Source organism: Crocodylus siamensis, chromosome 3 (assembly GCF_052110815.1).
Source record: "Crocodylus siamensis isolate JL-2025a chromosome 3, ASM5211081v1, whole genome shotgun sequence".
Lineage (NCBI taxonomy): Eukaryota > Metazoa > Chordata > Crocodylia > Crocodylidae > Crocodylus > Crocodylus siamensis.
Window position 1 is genome coordinate 142,112,357 of NC_143397.1, and position 14,320 is coordinate 142,126,676.

General features: G+C 42.0%; 1 protein-coding gene across 2 annotated transcripts in view; it reads right to left on the reverse strand.

Moving 5' to 3' along the window:
• EXOC2 (exocyst complex component 2) overlaps positions 1–14,320 on the reverse strand; it is a 186,811-nt gene that overhangs the window by 109,070 nt on the left and 63,421 nt on the right. For both annotated transcript variants that reach the window (XM_090039380.1, XM_090039381.1), the window contains exons 7-10: positions 11,619–11,699; positions 7,555–7,700; positions 7,380–7,461; positions 5,993–6,095 (exon numbers count right to left, since the gene is read on the reverse strand). In XM_090039380.1, the coding sequence (XP_089895506.1) occupies positions 5,993–6,095; positions 7,380–7,461; positions 7,555–7,700; positions 11,619–11,699 (412 nt within the window). The remainder of the gene's footprint in view (positions 1–5,992; positions 6,096–7,379; positions 7,462–7,554; positions 7,701–11,618; positions 11,700–14,320) is intronic.

Consider the following 14,320-nt stretch of genomic DNA (forward strand, 5'->3'; position numbering starts at 1 on the left):
GCCACCAAGAAACAGACCAACCCCTCTCTCTACATACCAGACCTAGAAGTGAGGCAGGGAAGCTTCCCTGGAAGTCACTAATGGAGCATTCTGTCTCTGGTGTGACTGAGAACAGTAGCTTCACTACCTCATTTCTGGGTCTGTCACATGAAGCACAGCAGTGAAAAGGCAATTCTTCCTGGCAATGCATACAGGAGCACCAACAAAGGAGTAAAAACATTCCCTGAATTAAGATCTTAACCAGTAACAAAAAGTGCATAAGCCTTTTACAAAGGATACATTACACCAATATCTGAATAAAGCTAATTAATACTGAATGACTAAATTCTGATTTTCTTAAAAACTGTTTGCTGTATGAAGCACACACAAATGTATTGTCAAAAGGAGGATCATATCACTTGGAAGGACAAAGAGATTACACAACTGTCTGATTCTAAAATTTGTAACAACAAACTCAAGTCCTCCATCAACATTTCACAGGATTTTAATCTTTGTTTCACGCGTAAGCAAGAATTTGTTCATCTTTTATTTTGATAAAGTTTCCTTATCTGAAGCCACCCAATACTTTTTACTGGGGGAAATGAATCTCAGTCTAAAAAACCCCAACAAAATGAGTAATAAATTGGACTGGAAAACTTACGTTCTTATGTTTCTTTATATAAAGATTTGGAGAGCAAGGGAAGATTGCTAATGATGCTTCAGGACTTTTTAAACCCTGGAACACTGAGGACATAGAATATCACATACAGGCCCCCTCTACAAGTTACATGCATGCTGTGATTAATATGTTAATCATGCCATAAACAGGAAAGGTGCTACATGCGCACCCAATTTATGGCACCATAAAATGGGAATGGGCCATAAACATGCTCCAAATATAACATAGAACATATTTATGGCTCATTTGTAATAGTACCTGAAATTTAATGTGTGACCCATGACTGATAATCAGCTGACTTGGACTGGCCAAAGGCTGGGGATGGGGAGAAAGACTTTAAAAGACCTGCACAAGGTAGCGGTGGCTGGGCAGACCAGTGCAGGAGAACGGATGCTTCCCCCCCCCGCTGGGAACTTTAAATCCTGTGCCAGGCAGCATTGGCCAGGATGCCCTGTGCAGAGGCTCCCGGAGGTGGGAAGCCTTTGGTTTCCTCTGCCAAGGACTTTACATTCCACAGCAAACAGCTCTCACCAGCTGCGTCCAGGACTGTGCCAGGATCTGGAACCAGCCCAGTGGAGTCCCCACTGGGCTGACAACCAGCTCAATAGCCTTGTCTAAAAATCAGCTGATTGTCGGCCTGACAGTGACCACATTGTGGCTGGGTCTAGACCCTGGTGTAGTCCTCCCTGGCCGAGCCGACAATCAGCTGATCATCAGGCACTGCTTACAACTTCCCAACACAGAGGGAGCCCTGGAGCACAGGTAGCATGTCAGGAAGCATGACTGTTGGCATCAAGGCTCAGGTCCCATCGAACTTTTTAATGAATGTCTGTCAGCAGCCAGAAAGGAACCAACAGCAACTTATTGGGAAGAAGTTACATAGTTGGTTGGGTCAGAAGGGACCTAAGCAGATCAAGTCCGACCCCCTGCCATGGGCAGGAAAGAATGCTGGGGTCAAACGACCCCAGCAAGGTGTCCATCTAGCCTCCTTTTGAAGACCCCCAGGGTAGGAGCAAGCACCACTTCTCTTGGAAGTTGGTTCCAGCTCCTAGCCACCCTGACTGTGAAGTAGTGCTTCCTGATGTCTAGCTTGAACCTACTCTCAGTCAACTTATGGCCGTTATTGCTTGTTACTCCTGGTAGTGCTTGGGGGAACAGGGACTCTCCCATTGCCTGCTGGCCCCCCTTGGCCAGTTTACAGATGGACACCAGATCCCCCCTCAGCCTTCTCTTGTGAAGGCTGAACAGGTTCAGGTCCTGTAGCCTCCCCTCATAGGGCCTACCCTGCTGCCCCCTGATCATGCAAGTGGCCCTCCTCTGGACCCTCTCCATGCTGTCCACATCCCTCCTAAAGTGCAGCACCCAAAACTGGACGCAGTATTCCAGCTGTGGCCTTACCAATGCCGCATAGAGGGGGAGTATTACCTCCTTGGATCTGCTTGAGATGCATCTGAGGATGCATGACAAGGTGTGGTTGGCCTTCCTGACTGCATCCCCACACTGCTAGCCCATGTTCATCTTGGCATCAATGACGACTCCAAGATTCTTTTCTGCTTCTCTGCTGACAAGGGGGTTCTTCCTCCCCAGGTGCAGTACTCTGCACTTGTCAGTATTGAAATCCATTCTATTCTCATTCACCCACCTCTGTAACCTGTCCAGATCTAGTTGTAGCCTGTACCTCTCTTCTAGCGTGCCCACTTCTCCCCACATCTTGATGTCATCCGTGAATTTGAACAAAGGTGCTTTTCACCCTCTTGTCCAAGTCTCTAATGAAGATGTTGAACAGTGCAGGCCCGAGGACTGAGCCCTGGGGAACCCCACTGCCCACATCCCTCCAGGTCGAAAATGACCCATCCACCACCACTCTCTGGGTGTGGCCCTCCAGCCAATTTGCGACCCACCTGACTGTGTAGGTGTCAACACCACAGTCGCCTAACTTTTTTAATGAGGATGGGGTGAGAGACAGTGTCAAAGGCCTTCCTAAAGTCCAGAAAGACTATGTCCATCGCAACACCTGCATCCAAGGATTTTGTGACCTGATCATAGAAGGCCACCAGGTTTGTCTGACAGGACCTGCCTCTAATGAATCCATGTTGGTTGCCCCTAAGCATAATCTCCCCTGCTGGTCCCTTGCAGATGTCCTCCTGGATAATTTTCTCAAACAGCTTTCCCAGGACCGAGGTAAGACTAATGGGCCTATAGATTCCTGGGTCCTTTTTCCTCCCTTTTTTGAAAATGGGGACCACACTGGCCCTTTTCCAGTCCTCTGGCACTTTGCCAGAGGCACCACAAATGCTCGTAAAGCTGTGCCAGAGGTCCCGCAATGACCTCCGCCAATTCTCTCGGCACTTTGGGGTGGAGATCATCAGAACCTGCTGATCTGAACATGTCTAGTCCCATCAGAAGTTCCCTGACTAGGCCCTCACTGACCTGGAGCCTGGCTGCGCCTCCCCTGGGTCCATCCGGGATCCCTATGCGGGGGATGCCCCTGCTCAGAAAAATGGAAGCAAAGAATCTGTTAAAGAGGTCAGCTTTGTCGTCTAGTGAGACCATCAGATTTCCAAGTGTGTCCTGCAGAGGAGTCAACACCTTCTTTTTACCGCCTATGTATTCAAAAAAGGACTTATTTTTGATCTGGGTCGCTAGTCCCAGTTCCATCTCTGCCTTAGCCTTCCTAAAAGCCCCCCTACAATCTCCAGCAATGGAGGTATAATCCTTCGTGGTGATGGCTCCTCCCTTCCATTGGGTGTACACCTCCTTTTTGGCTTTGAGAAGCTCCTGGATGCTTTTGGTGGGCCATGGGGGCTTTTGAACACTCTTGCCGCCTTTGATCTGTGTGGGGATTGCCACCCTTTGGGCTTGGAGGATCGTCTTCTTAAGGAATGACCACTCTTCTTGGACTGCCAAATCCCCTCCCCTCCGGGACCTGAGTGCCTCCCTAACTAGTCTCCTTACCTCACTAAAATCCACCCTCCTGAAGTCCAGAGCTGCTGCCTTGTTGCAGGCCTTTCACACCCTGCACTGGATGGTGAATTCCAGTAGGTGATGGTTGCTATTGCCCAGGTGGTCGAGAACCCGCAGTCCACTCACCAGGTCATCATCGCCTGTGGCTAGTACCAGGTCCACTAATGCATTTCCCCTGGTGGAACTGTGCACCTCCTGGGTTAGGTGGATGCCCTATAACTTGGCTAGGAACCTACTTGAGCAGTCAGACCTGGCTGACTGCTCTTTCTAGCAGATGTCCGGATAGTTTAGGTCACCCCCGGTGACCATGTTCCTTGACGTAACTGCCTCTGGTTTTTAAGTTAGTTTAGCATTCTCAGGTATTTTGCTATTTATCTGAAAACATTCTACCGGGGCGTGGTGGGGGAGGTGTCACTCTTTCACACTACCTACAAGGAAACGTGCAGTGCCACAATGATATAAGCATATTTACATCAATGTAAACCCCCTAATATAAGCATGCTACACTACAGCTCTTATGTCAACATAATTTAAATTTAGTAACACATCAAACTAATGAGAAACTTGCACAGACCCTGTTCTTTGTTGCTGCAATGTTTCACATGTAAGTACACTTATAGTTACACAGGTGCCAAATATCCTTAATGCAGACAAGATTATTCTTAATGGCTTGACTCTTCCATTCCTTAAGTTAGGGGACTAAAAAAATCCCCATACAAATTTCATTAAAAGGAAAGAAGACGACTTGATTTGTTTCAAAGCTCTTTGATTTACCATAAAGCAGCAAGAGAAAAAGAGAGAAAAAACTCTATTTGACCAACTGCGTGGTCAGTCCAATAAAAAGATACCATTCACAAAAATCCTTGCCTCTTGCGTTTTTCCTGGACCATCACCCCAGCCAAACAATGGACCATTCAAATCTCAACACCTCCTTAAGCACATTGCTGAACTGGGGCCAAGGAGTCAACCCAGCACCTTGCAAGCAGATTTCTGTTGGCCAATGTAACACCACTTATTTCAACAGGCATCCAGAACTATGAGGCTGCTTCAAGAAGCAGTTGGTGATGCTTTTGCCCTATGTGTTGCAATGGAAAAGCTAAGCTGGGGAGAAGAGGGAATACAGGCAGTCTGAAATCCAAAACTAGCTCTTAAAGACTAGATTTGGAACAGGGGAATATGGCCTGCAGTTGTTCTTGGGTCTTTCTGAAAAGTCACAGGACTGATCACACCAAGGCAGGCAAGAGTACCAAGGGGTTGCTTTTGTGAAGAGATGAAAATCACTTTTATGCCGCTACACACAACGCACATTTGCAGACAAACTCCCTCCTTTGGAAACAGACATAAAAAGACAGATTATCTACAAAATGGAGCTACAACCGAGTTGCATCTTATGCATTTTTAACTTACGCAAATTCAGCTATACGCACTTGGCTGCTGGGGCTGGCCACCAGGTGCCGGCACATAGGGTGGCACCATGTGGTACTGCCTGCACGCGCCGACATGGCTGGGGGGAGGCAGCTCGCTCATGCTCAGCTGGCTGCCCTGGTAGGATGAGGCGGAGGAGAATGAGAGGGGCGAGGAGTACGCGTGGAAGGTGTAGCTGTTGCACTGCACACACGCGCTGTGTGGCACCACGCCCGCCTTGTCTGGGCCCTGCGGTGGCGGTGGCTGCTCGGCGCCGAAGCCCAGTGGGAAGGGCCATTTCAACTATACGCTATTTTTGCCTTATGTGCTGACTTCAGAACGTAACCCCCATGTAAAATGCAACTCAGCTGTATTTATCTTCTGTATTCTGAAATACATATACCTTTGCATTTCTTGAGCCAACAGTAAAACAGCTAAAAAAGTTTAATTACAAGAGCAAGACCTCTTGGGCAGAAATTTGGATTTTTTTTGTTTTACTAAAACCAAAACAACCTTCTTCTCATGTCAAGTCAAGATGAACTCATGAATTTATATGGGGTTCTGATTGAGCCCTGCATTCGGAGTGACTGTTCCAGTTTGGACTCACAGTACAGTAATTTGAGAAGATACCATCAGAGTTCTTGACATGAAGCATTTTTTAAACTGTTGATAAACTACTTTCTGAATGATAAATGGGATTACATTTCTCATTCCAGGATTGTCATTTGTTACTTAATAAAGTGCTACTATTACTGTCATTTATTACTTAAAGTGCTACTATTAAAGTACCATCATTTACATACATCTTTGTCCCCACACAAGAAATACTATCTGATATTCTACAAGGTAAAAAAAGAAGTACTTAAAATACAATAAAATATCCCTTACAATAGCTGAGAAAGGTAAAAATCTAGACATGTATTTAATATATAGTACACCTGATGAAGATAATATGTAAGTTGTCACCTTATATAACGTTTTTGATCATGTAAGGTTGATGGGGTCTCAAGAAGTTTATCTAAAAGAAGTTCCCTTAAAGCTTCAATTCTTGTTTCAACCTCAGCATAATCTAGGAAAAAAGACAAGAAGAATTCCAATACTGTATCAATCTGCAGCCTACCTGAAAATTACAATATGTTCTCAGGACAAAAAAAACCTCCTGGATTTAGGATAAAATTAGTACCTTTTCAAAAACTGTACCAGTTCTAACACGATTGCTACAGTTTCACTAAAGTAGGTTTTACTTTACTTGATCAAATTTAAGATTGTTTTAGTAGCTGAGGAGTTTATTAGTTAATTGAGAAGTCTGGCATGAACTATCTATTAGAAACAGGAATCAGAATCTAGGCTTCTTGGGCACTCATACTCAGCCGGGGGGGGGCGCTTTAATTAGAACTGCTCCAAGAGCTACTCTAAATAACTCACCGCCGCATCCCCTGCATCAGCATCCCCGCGCTTGAAAATGGCAGTGGGAGTGATTAAACTAAAGCTTGTTTGACAAGCTTTAGTACAATTGCTCCCACAGTCATTTTTAAGTTTTGGGGATGCTGATACAGGAGACTGCTGGAGAGAGGCAATTGCTACCCTCTAGCATACTCAATTAATCAAGCTTGCTCCAATCCGTGCTGCAATAACTGGAGCAGCCCTGGCACTTTTGTAAAGGCCCCACTTGTCTTTTATATATGCAGCCATGTCTCCTGCTACCAATCATTAACAAAATTTCCCTGACAACTTCATTGCTGTATTTCAATTGGACAACATTTTGCTTTTGCCATATCATTGATCTAACTGCATGGATTAAATTGTTTTATCATTTCAAATCTCAAATTGGTAATTTCTTGGCCTTGTCAAAATATTTTTATTTTTAACAGTGATCCAGTTCTGCATAATTTTGTAGACTTAATCATTTCAAACAATCACTTCTTGTGCGAAAGGGAGGGACATAGTCTTTTTATACTAATTTACATCTGAAAGTTTTGTATAGAATAATTTTACAAAAATACAAACTTTGGCTTTGAAGCCCTTTTACAAAATATGCCAAAGAAGGACACTGTAAGCTGTATCCTGTAGTTAATAGAACCTGTTTTATGTCTAATAATACTAAGCCTTTAAAAAAAAATTGGCTGTAAGCTCCTATTATATATACTACAAAGTAATACGCATCTTTCAGTCAGAAATCTTGCCAAAAATATTATTTAAAGTAATAGTTCCAAATTCTAAAGAGGACTCCACATAAACAGAAGCTGAAACCCACATAAGGCTTCTGAGAGTACTACGTATTCTTTACCTTTCCTGTAAAGAAAGAAAAAGAAAAAGAAAAAAAAGCAGAGAAAAAAATTAATTCAAATCTTACATTTTTTGAACACTTGAACCTCAGTCTTCCCAAACAGTGACTTGGCTTTTTCGTAGTCATTAATAACCACATCATAATCGCCCTTTAAAATAAAAGAACATCGAAAAATTGTCATGACAGATACTGCCTATCAATTTAAGCTGACAAAATAAAAACATTTTTTATAGGGCTATACCTTTTGAATATTCCTTTCAATATTAAGAGGAAGGTTGAAGAGAAACTTAAAACGCTGAAGAACATTGAGCGCATTTCTTGTGGAATCAGCCTTGTCTTTGCGTCCCAATACTTCTTGGAATAAAGTATCTGCAGTATTACTTGCTCCTATTTTAAGGCAAGGACAATAATGTAGGTTATCATTGCAGTCAAGACTGCTATAAATTCCTCTATCTTAATGTTATTTATCAAATGGTACTGGCATTTAAAATATTAAAATACTGTACAATTACTGCTAGTTTTATCAACTTAATATTTTATGCTCAGCTACATTAAGCACGCTTTACAATTTACTGAAATACTCATTTCGTAGCTGACCACCTAGTATTTTAATGTGGTAAGACCTCTGTACAATTAAGAGCAACCACACTTCCCTGGTTCAAGTGCTTAACTTCATTGCGGTTATTTTATAGTTTGTTTTGGCCACCAATATAAATTTTACAGTTAATCTATGCCTTTTAAGCTATATGATCATCACAGAATGTTTTCTTTTGAGAAAAGAACATAACGAAATTATACTAATTAAATTCTATAGCTTCAAAAGTTCACTTTGTGGAGTTTCCTTCCGTTATAAGCTTATGCAAAATGGTTTTTTCTTCTTAAAATTCCAGTTGGATTTTTAAAACAGATAGTAAATCTTTGACATTAATATGCCTTATTTAAAAGAAACACTAATCATAGGTACATTAAAGAAATTACTCAGAAACAGCTAGTTAAAACACCAGTATTTATTTATATTTAATTCTCTTTCCTTTAAAATCAGTGATGAAACTCCTATTGACTTTACCAGATGCAGGATCAGGATTTGGGCAACAATGTTTTGTGAATAAGAATTTATATATTTTAATACTATAAAAGATGATGAGTATTTTTGAAGACTATAGAGTTATATCATCCTACAATGAAGTGCCTTATCTGACACAAAATAAATAGCATTTCAGCTATACTAAAGAAGATTCACATGGCATGTAAAATAGTTCACATTTTTTGATTTGTGATTTATTCTTAATTAGCCAAAAGAAAAAAAAAGTGGAACTGTTTTGTCCTTTTTGATCGCTGCCTGTAAAAAGTCTCTACATTATCTGGTCTAGTGACTATACTTTAAGCAAAGATGAAAAAATTACATCAGTCTCACTGGGTGGCTTGCATGCCATTTTCTCTAGTCAACACTGTGGGTGGCCTGCTCATGTTAAAAGTAGTCTTTGTAAAATAATTGTTATATCTAAATAATGTTTAAACTCTGCTGAAATTTAGAAGTCCTGATGTAAAAAACTGTTGTGTCAGAATAGCTACATCTAATACATGCTATTTAATGTAAAATGTTCATTAAGAAAAAAAAATCCACAATAAAACAGCTAGCGGGATATTTAAGTACAGGCTATGGCTAAGGGTTTGATTTTTTTCCCCAGGGTTATAACAAATGCTTGTTTGGTTACTTTTTTCTAGTACAAAGAATGTTTTTGTTATTTTAATTCATACCTTGCTTACTCATTCATTTAACAGCCAAGAGACAAATAATTTGCTATTTTTGGTAGTCATCACAGTGAATTTCTTTCCTCTGTAAATAACAATGCTTCTTTAAAAAGGTAACTGTGAACTGTAGAAATTGTATAGTAACTCTCATCTTTGCTTAAAAAATAAAATCAACTACACGGTAATTTTACACTCAGCCCAATTTATTAAATTTGCATTTATATAGATTCTCTCTAATCCTATTTTTAAAACAAAATTAGTATTTTCACTATGTTAATTAGCCTATACAAAAAAGTCTTCCATTTCAATAGTTAAAAAAGAGTTGAAAAGTTAACTGCTCTGTTTGTACAGTCTTCCAATACCAGTTAGCAAAGCATCATCTTAAATCACACCTGATACGCTGGTCTAGCATTTCAGACCCAGAGGACTCACCTTTTACACCAGCATTTTGTAGACTGCTATGCAGATAAAATGCACACAAAGAGCTAGTACACATTATAAACAAATATATGCATTTTCCAAAAGATGGGGTTTGCAAAACCTTTATCTTCTCAACTACCAAGTATAGAACTAAAACCTTAAAACAGAGGTTTACCATCAGCATCCATGAATAGCAGATTTAGGGCCTATACACAGAACCTATGCTTTAAAAATGCGTATCATCCACTCTGTATGTAATAAGCATCTGTTACCTAGAAGTAAGGTACTGACTACTCAAAAGCAGTCCTGTGGCAGGCTGGGAAATAAAATTTTCATAAGTAAAACACCTCAACAAACAGCAAAAGCCCCATGCATTAAAACAAGGAAAACTTTAAAAATATACTCAAGTCTTTTAAGCTCCCATTTTTATCATTCTTAAGACTACACAGCACAATGACTTTTATATGTAGATATGATAGCTTATTTAACAGCATGTCAAAAAGACACACAGCACCAGATTTTGTTTCAATTAACCAAGACAATTTTACGAACAGCAACTTGACAAAAAGAAGGGGCAATTTTTTGAATATACAGTATTCAAATATAGGAGAAATGGCATTAGACATACACATTCTGTAATCTGAACCCACAACTAATTGTGCCTCCTAATACACATCTGCTGTCTATCAATAGCACCCAAAAATCTGAGGCTGTTTTTCAAAGTCTGACCTACAAAATCACGAATGACAGAATTAGTCAAGAACTGAGTCTTTCACAAAGCAGTGACTAAAGATATTTTGGAATTAAGGTTTTTAGCCTAACCTCCTTTGTTTATCTTTTTTTCCCCCCAAATCTCTGTACATTCCTATCACATCTTACATAAATCTACATGTATGGAAATACAGCCAATCCTTCTTAAAGCAGAGGAAAGTGCCTGGCACCAGTTCTACTAAAGAGCTTGTTTGCTCTTTAAAGAGATGGACTGCATTATCTCCATAGATTTCAAGCTCCCCTTGCCACCACTGACCTTACACATAGGTTTGTGTGAAATAAAAGATATTGGGAATCTTCATTTAAGAATTTGTTATGTGCATTTTGATTCTAGTCATGCCAATCTGCCTATATAAAAATATGAATCTGCAACACAAGACATTAAAAAGAAATGCTAGGTTTTGCATGACTAAGAAAATAACATGCAGTGCTGCACCTACAATCGGGTACACAGAATGCATGCACTCTTACAGAGCCTGGGTTGAAGTCCTTTGAAAAGCTGCCCCCTCCCGCTACATACACAGTCATCGTTTATTCATACATCAGAAGTATCCTGACCAAAAATAAGCTGTCTCTATGTCACTTTTCTGATTTCAGAAAGCACATTCAGACTTTCTGACACCAAGTCAGCTATCTGGATGTCATTCCCTGCTTATTGATACAGCACTAAGGGAAACATCCCTTCCTCTGTGAAAAAAATCACAATGAAACAAAGTAAAATCATCTTGGCTGAAGTCCAAGAATTAAAAATGTAACTTTTGTGATCTGATGAAACACATACCAGACTGTGGAAAATTTAAGTCATCTTGCCCAATTCAATCTTACAAATAAGAGGAGGAATCAGGGGAAACAGGTTAGGGGAGGAGGGGGGCGGGGAGAGGGGCTTTTCAGAAGCACTTGAGGGCATTAGTTCCAATGTAATCTAAAAAGCACCATACCAACACTGTAAATAAGTCTTACAGATTTATGCAAAATTTCTAGTGGCAGCTCCATTTCTTCCATTATAGCTTTTATTTCTTGTTCTTCCTTTCACATGTTTTCCTACACACCAATTTAATTTGTGCTTCTTAAAAATGAGGTTCATCCTTAAGAATTAAAAAAAGCAACAGAACTTACCCTAACATCTTCCCTGCCCCTGACCTTTTTGTTAACCATAAATCTGATCTTGTAGCCAAAGTTCATGGCAAAGTTCCCACCGACTTCAAAAGGTGCACGATTGGGCCCCAAAATTATCACTATGCAAAAATAATACTAGCACAAAACTTTCTGTTGTATACCGTGCAATATATTCCAAGAAATCTATGCAAGTTTTTCATAAAGTCCAAACTCGTAAATAGTTGCTAGTGGGAGGACAAAACTTACTGTTCAGTACATTCTCCAGTTTTTGCGTCATGGATCCTTCAACTTTTTCTGTTCCATCTGCTTCCAGTTTTTGATGGATTGCTGAAATAGAATGTCTAGTTAAAATGCAGACCATTCTAATAGGTGAGAATAAATTACACCAAATTGAGACTTTTAAACAGCTTAAAAAAAAAATCAATTAAATGCCATTTTTCCTACTAGATGTAAGCACTGCAAACATTATGAACAGCACAAACTAGCAGGCTGGAGGTGAGAAGTCAGGCACTTCAGAATTTTAGTCATTACTCTGCCACAGACCTGCTATACAGGAAAATTGCTTATTCTCTTCACCTCTGGTTTTTCTGAGGTCCATGCCGCTTGCCTATCTTGCAGAAATGTTACAAGTCTTAATTTTGTATAGCATTTTAAAAATGTAAGCAGTGTGCAAGCACGAAGTGTTACAATACTGCAGAGTAATCTGTAAAATTAAACCAAAGTTCTACTACATTCCCGAGGAGTAAAGAAGGGAGTGAAGCTATAGTAATTCAAAGGTTTAAAATCATTACAAAAATGTTGAATGACCCAAAAATTATAAACCCAGGAAATTCAGAAAGAATGTTTAAGTTAACATTAAGGTATGCAAACACCCTCTTAACACACGCACACCCCCCCCTCTTAATTGTACACTGTGGTGACCTTATTGCATTAACTATTTGATAAGCCATTTTGGCCCCTGAACATATGAAACTATTTTTGTTTGTCATAATAATGACCAGAGATTTGGATCCCTTAACTATAAAAACAAGTTCAAAAGATGTGCTACCATGTAATATTTCAAATATGAAAATATCAACCTTATATTTCAGGTCAAATCTACCTATCCATTCTATTTTCGCTGTTTCTTCTTATAACAAAGTTTACCTGTCAACATTCAAAGAATTTCTGTCTAAGAAACTAATGAAGACCTGAAATGACACCAGTTGTTTTGTTTTTTTTAAAGAAACTGATCCATATGGTTCTCCACATTAAGGTGCCTTTCTAAAATGGTTCCCACCTCTCATCAAGCTGCCCTTATAGAAGAAGGTGCTACCCCATGCCATGAAGGCTAGGGACAGAAGTTACACATAAACCAATTTTACTGATCAGAAACTGGGTTAAACCTGTAACAGAACATGAGTTCAGTGCACATAAACTAGTTTCAAAATGGCCCACACTGGTTTAAGATAAACCTGGCTGAATGTAGTATCTGACTTAACTGATTTGGGTCAAAATGCTATATGGAACTTCTGTCCCAGACCCCTTCCTGATTTAAGTTAAATCAGAGTCTCCCAGCATCTCAACATGCTTTTCAGCCCTGGGCTGGGCTGTGCCATGTGGTCCTGGGAGCAGGGCTGGCCCCACCCATCTGCCAAAGAAGGGGTAGGGCCATGGCCAGACACTGGCCCATTATGGCCCCTTAAGGCAAAGCAGCAGGGAAGGGGTTTATCCTTCCCTCCCTCTTTTCTCCCCACAGGGGAATCAGCCAAGGTCTTTCTGGCCAGGGTGGAGCAGCCCCTGCCAGGGTTCCCACCACTTCAGTGGCAGGGGTGTGGCCAGACGCTGGCCAGGATAGTTTGAGGAGGGACCTGAACAGGTCATCTAGCCTGACACCCTGCCACAGGCAGGAATGAATGCCGAGTTCACAAGACCCCAGACAGGTGATCATCTAACCTTTTTTTGAATCTACCCAAGGTAGGGGTAAGGACCACTTCCCTAGGAAGTTGATTCCAGATTCTGGCCACCCAAAGTGTAAAATATTGCCTCCTGATCTCTAACCTACACCTGTTCTCCATCAGCTTATTACCACTGTTTCTCATCACCCCAGATGGTGCTGGAGAGAATAGGGCTCTTCTTATTTGCTGATGATCTCCCCTGATAAGTTTGTAGGCAGCTACCAGGTCCCCCCTCAGCCTCCTCTTGCCAAGGCTGAACAGGTTCAGGTCCCTCGGTTTCTCCTCATAGGGCCTCTCCTGCTGCTCTCTCACCATACAGCCCCACCATCCACCTGCCTTGCCTGGGGCTGGAGCTGGGGGGCTAGAACTGGCTTATAGGTGCTGCTGAAGTCAGGCACAGACAGGGTGGCTTGGGCTGGGCCGCAGAGGGAGGGCCCTGCACAGCACCTGCAGCTCAGGCTTGAGCTGTGGGTGCTATGCACCCAGATTGCTTCCGGTTCCCTGTGCCTGTCCCAGGGAAGAGACTGCGAGCAGGGGGGAGCTGGGAGCCAGACACCTGGGTTCCTTTCTGCCTCTCCCCAGGGTGGGGCCAGTGTCAGCTCCCTGTGCCCAGGCTGGGCCAACCTGTCACGGAGCCATAGCCAGCTAGGAAGGGTCCTGCCCTGCAGCTCAGCCCAGCCCCTTCATGCCCTTCAGCAGCACCCACAGCTGACCCCACTTAGCCCCAAGCGAGATTGGCAGATAGCAGAGCTGGCCTGGGCTGATGTTGGGGGAGGGCCCTTCCCAACTGGCTGCAGCTCCATGACAGCCCAGGCTGGTGTGCACGGGCAGTGGTTGACCAGGCAGTGGCACAGAGGCAATGCCGCTGCAGTTGCGGGCAGGTGCCTTGACAGGCGGAGCGGCCATGTGGGATGAGTTCATTGTGTCCACAGCTGCCCATGCCAGCTCAGAGTTGCTGGCGGACCCAGAGCCTGGCAGCCACCCACTACAGGGGCTTGTGTGCCCAGCTAG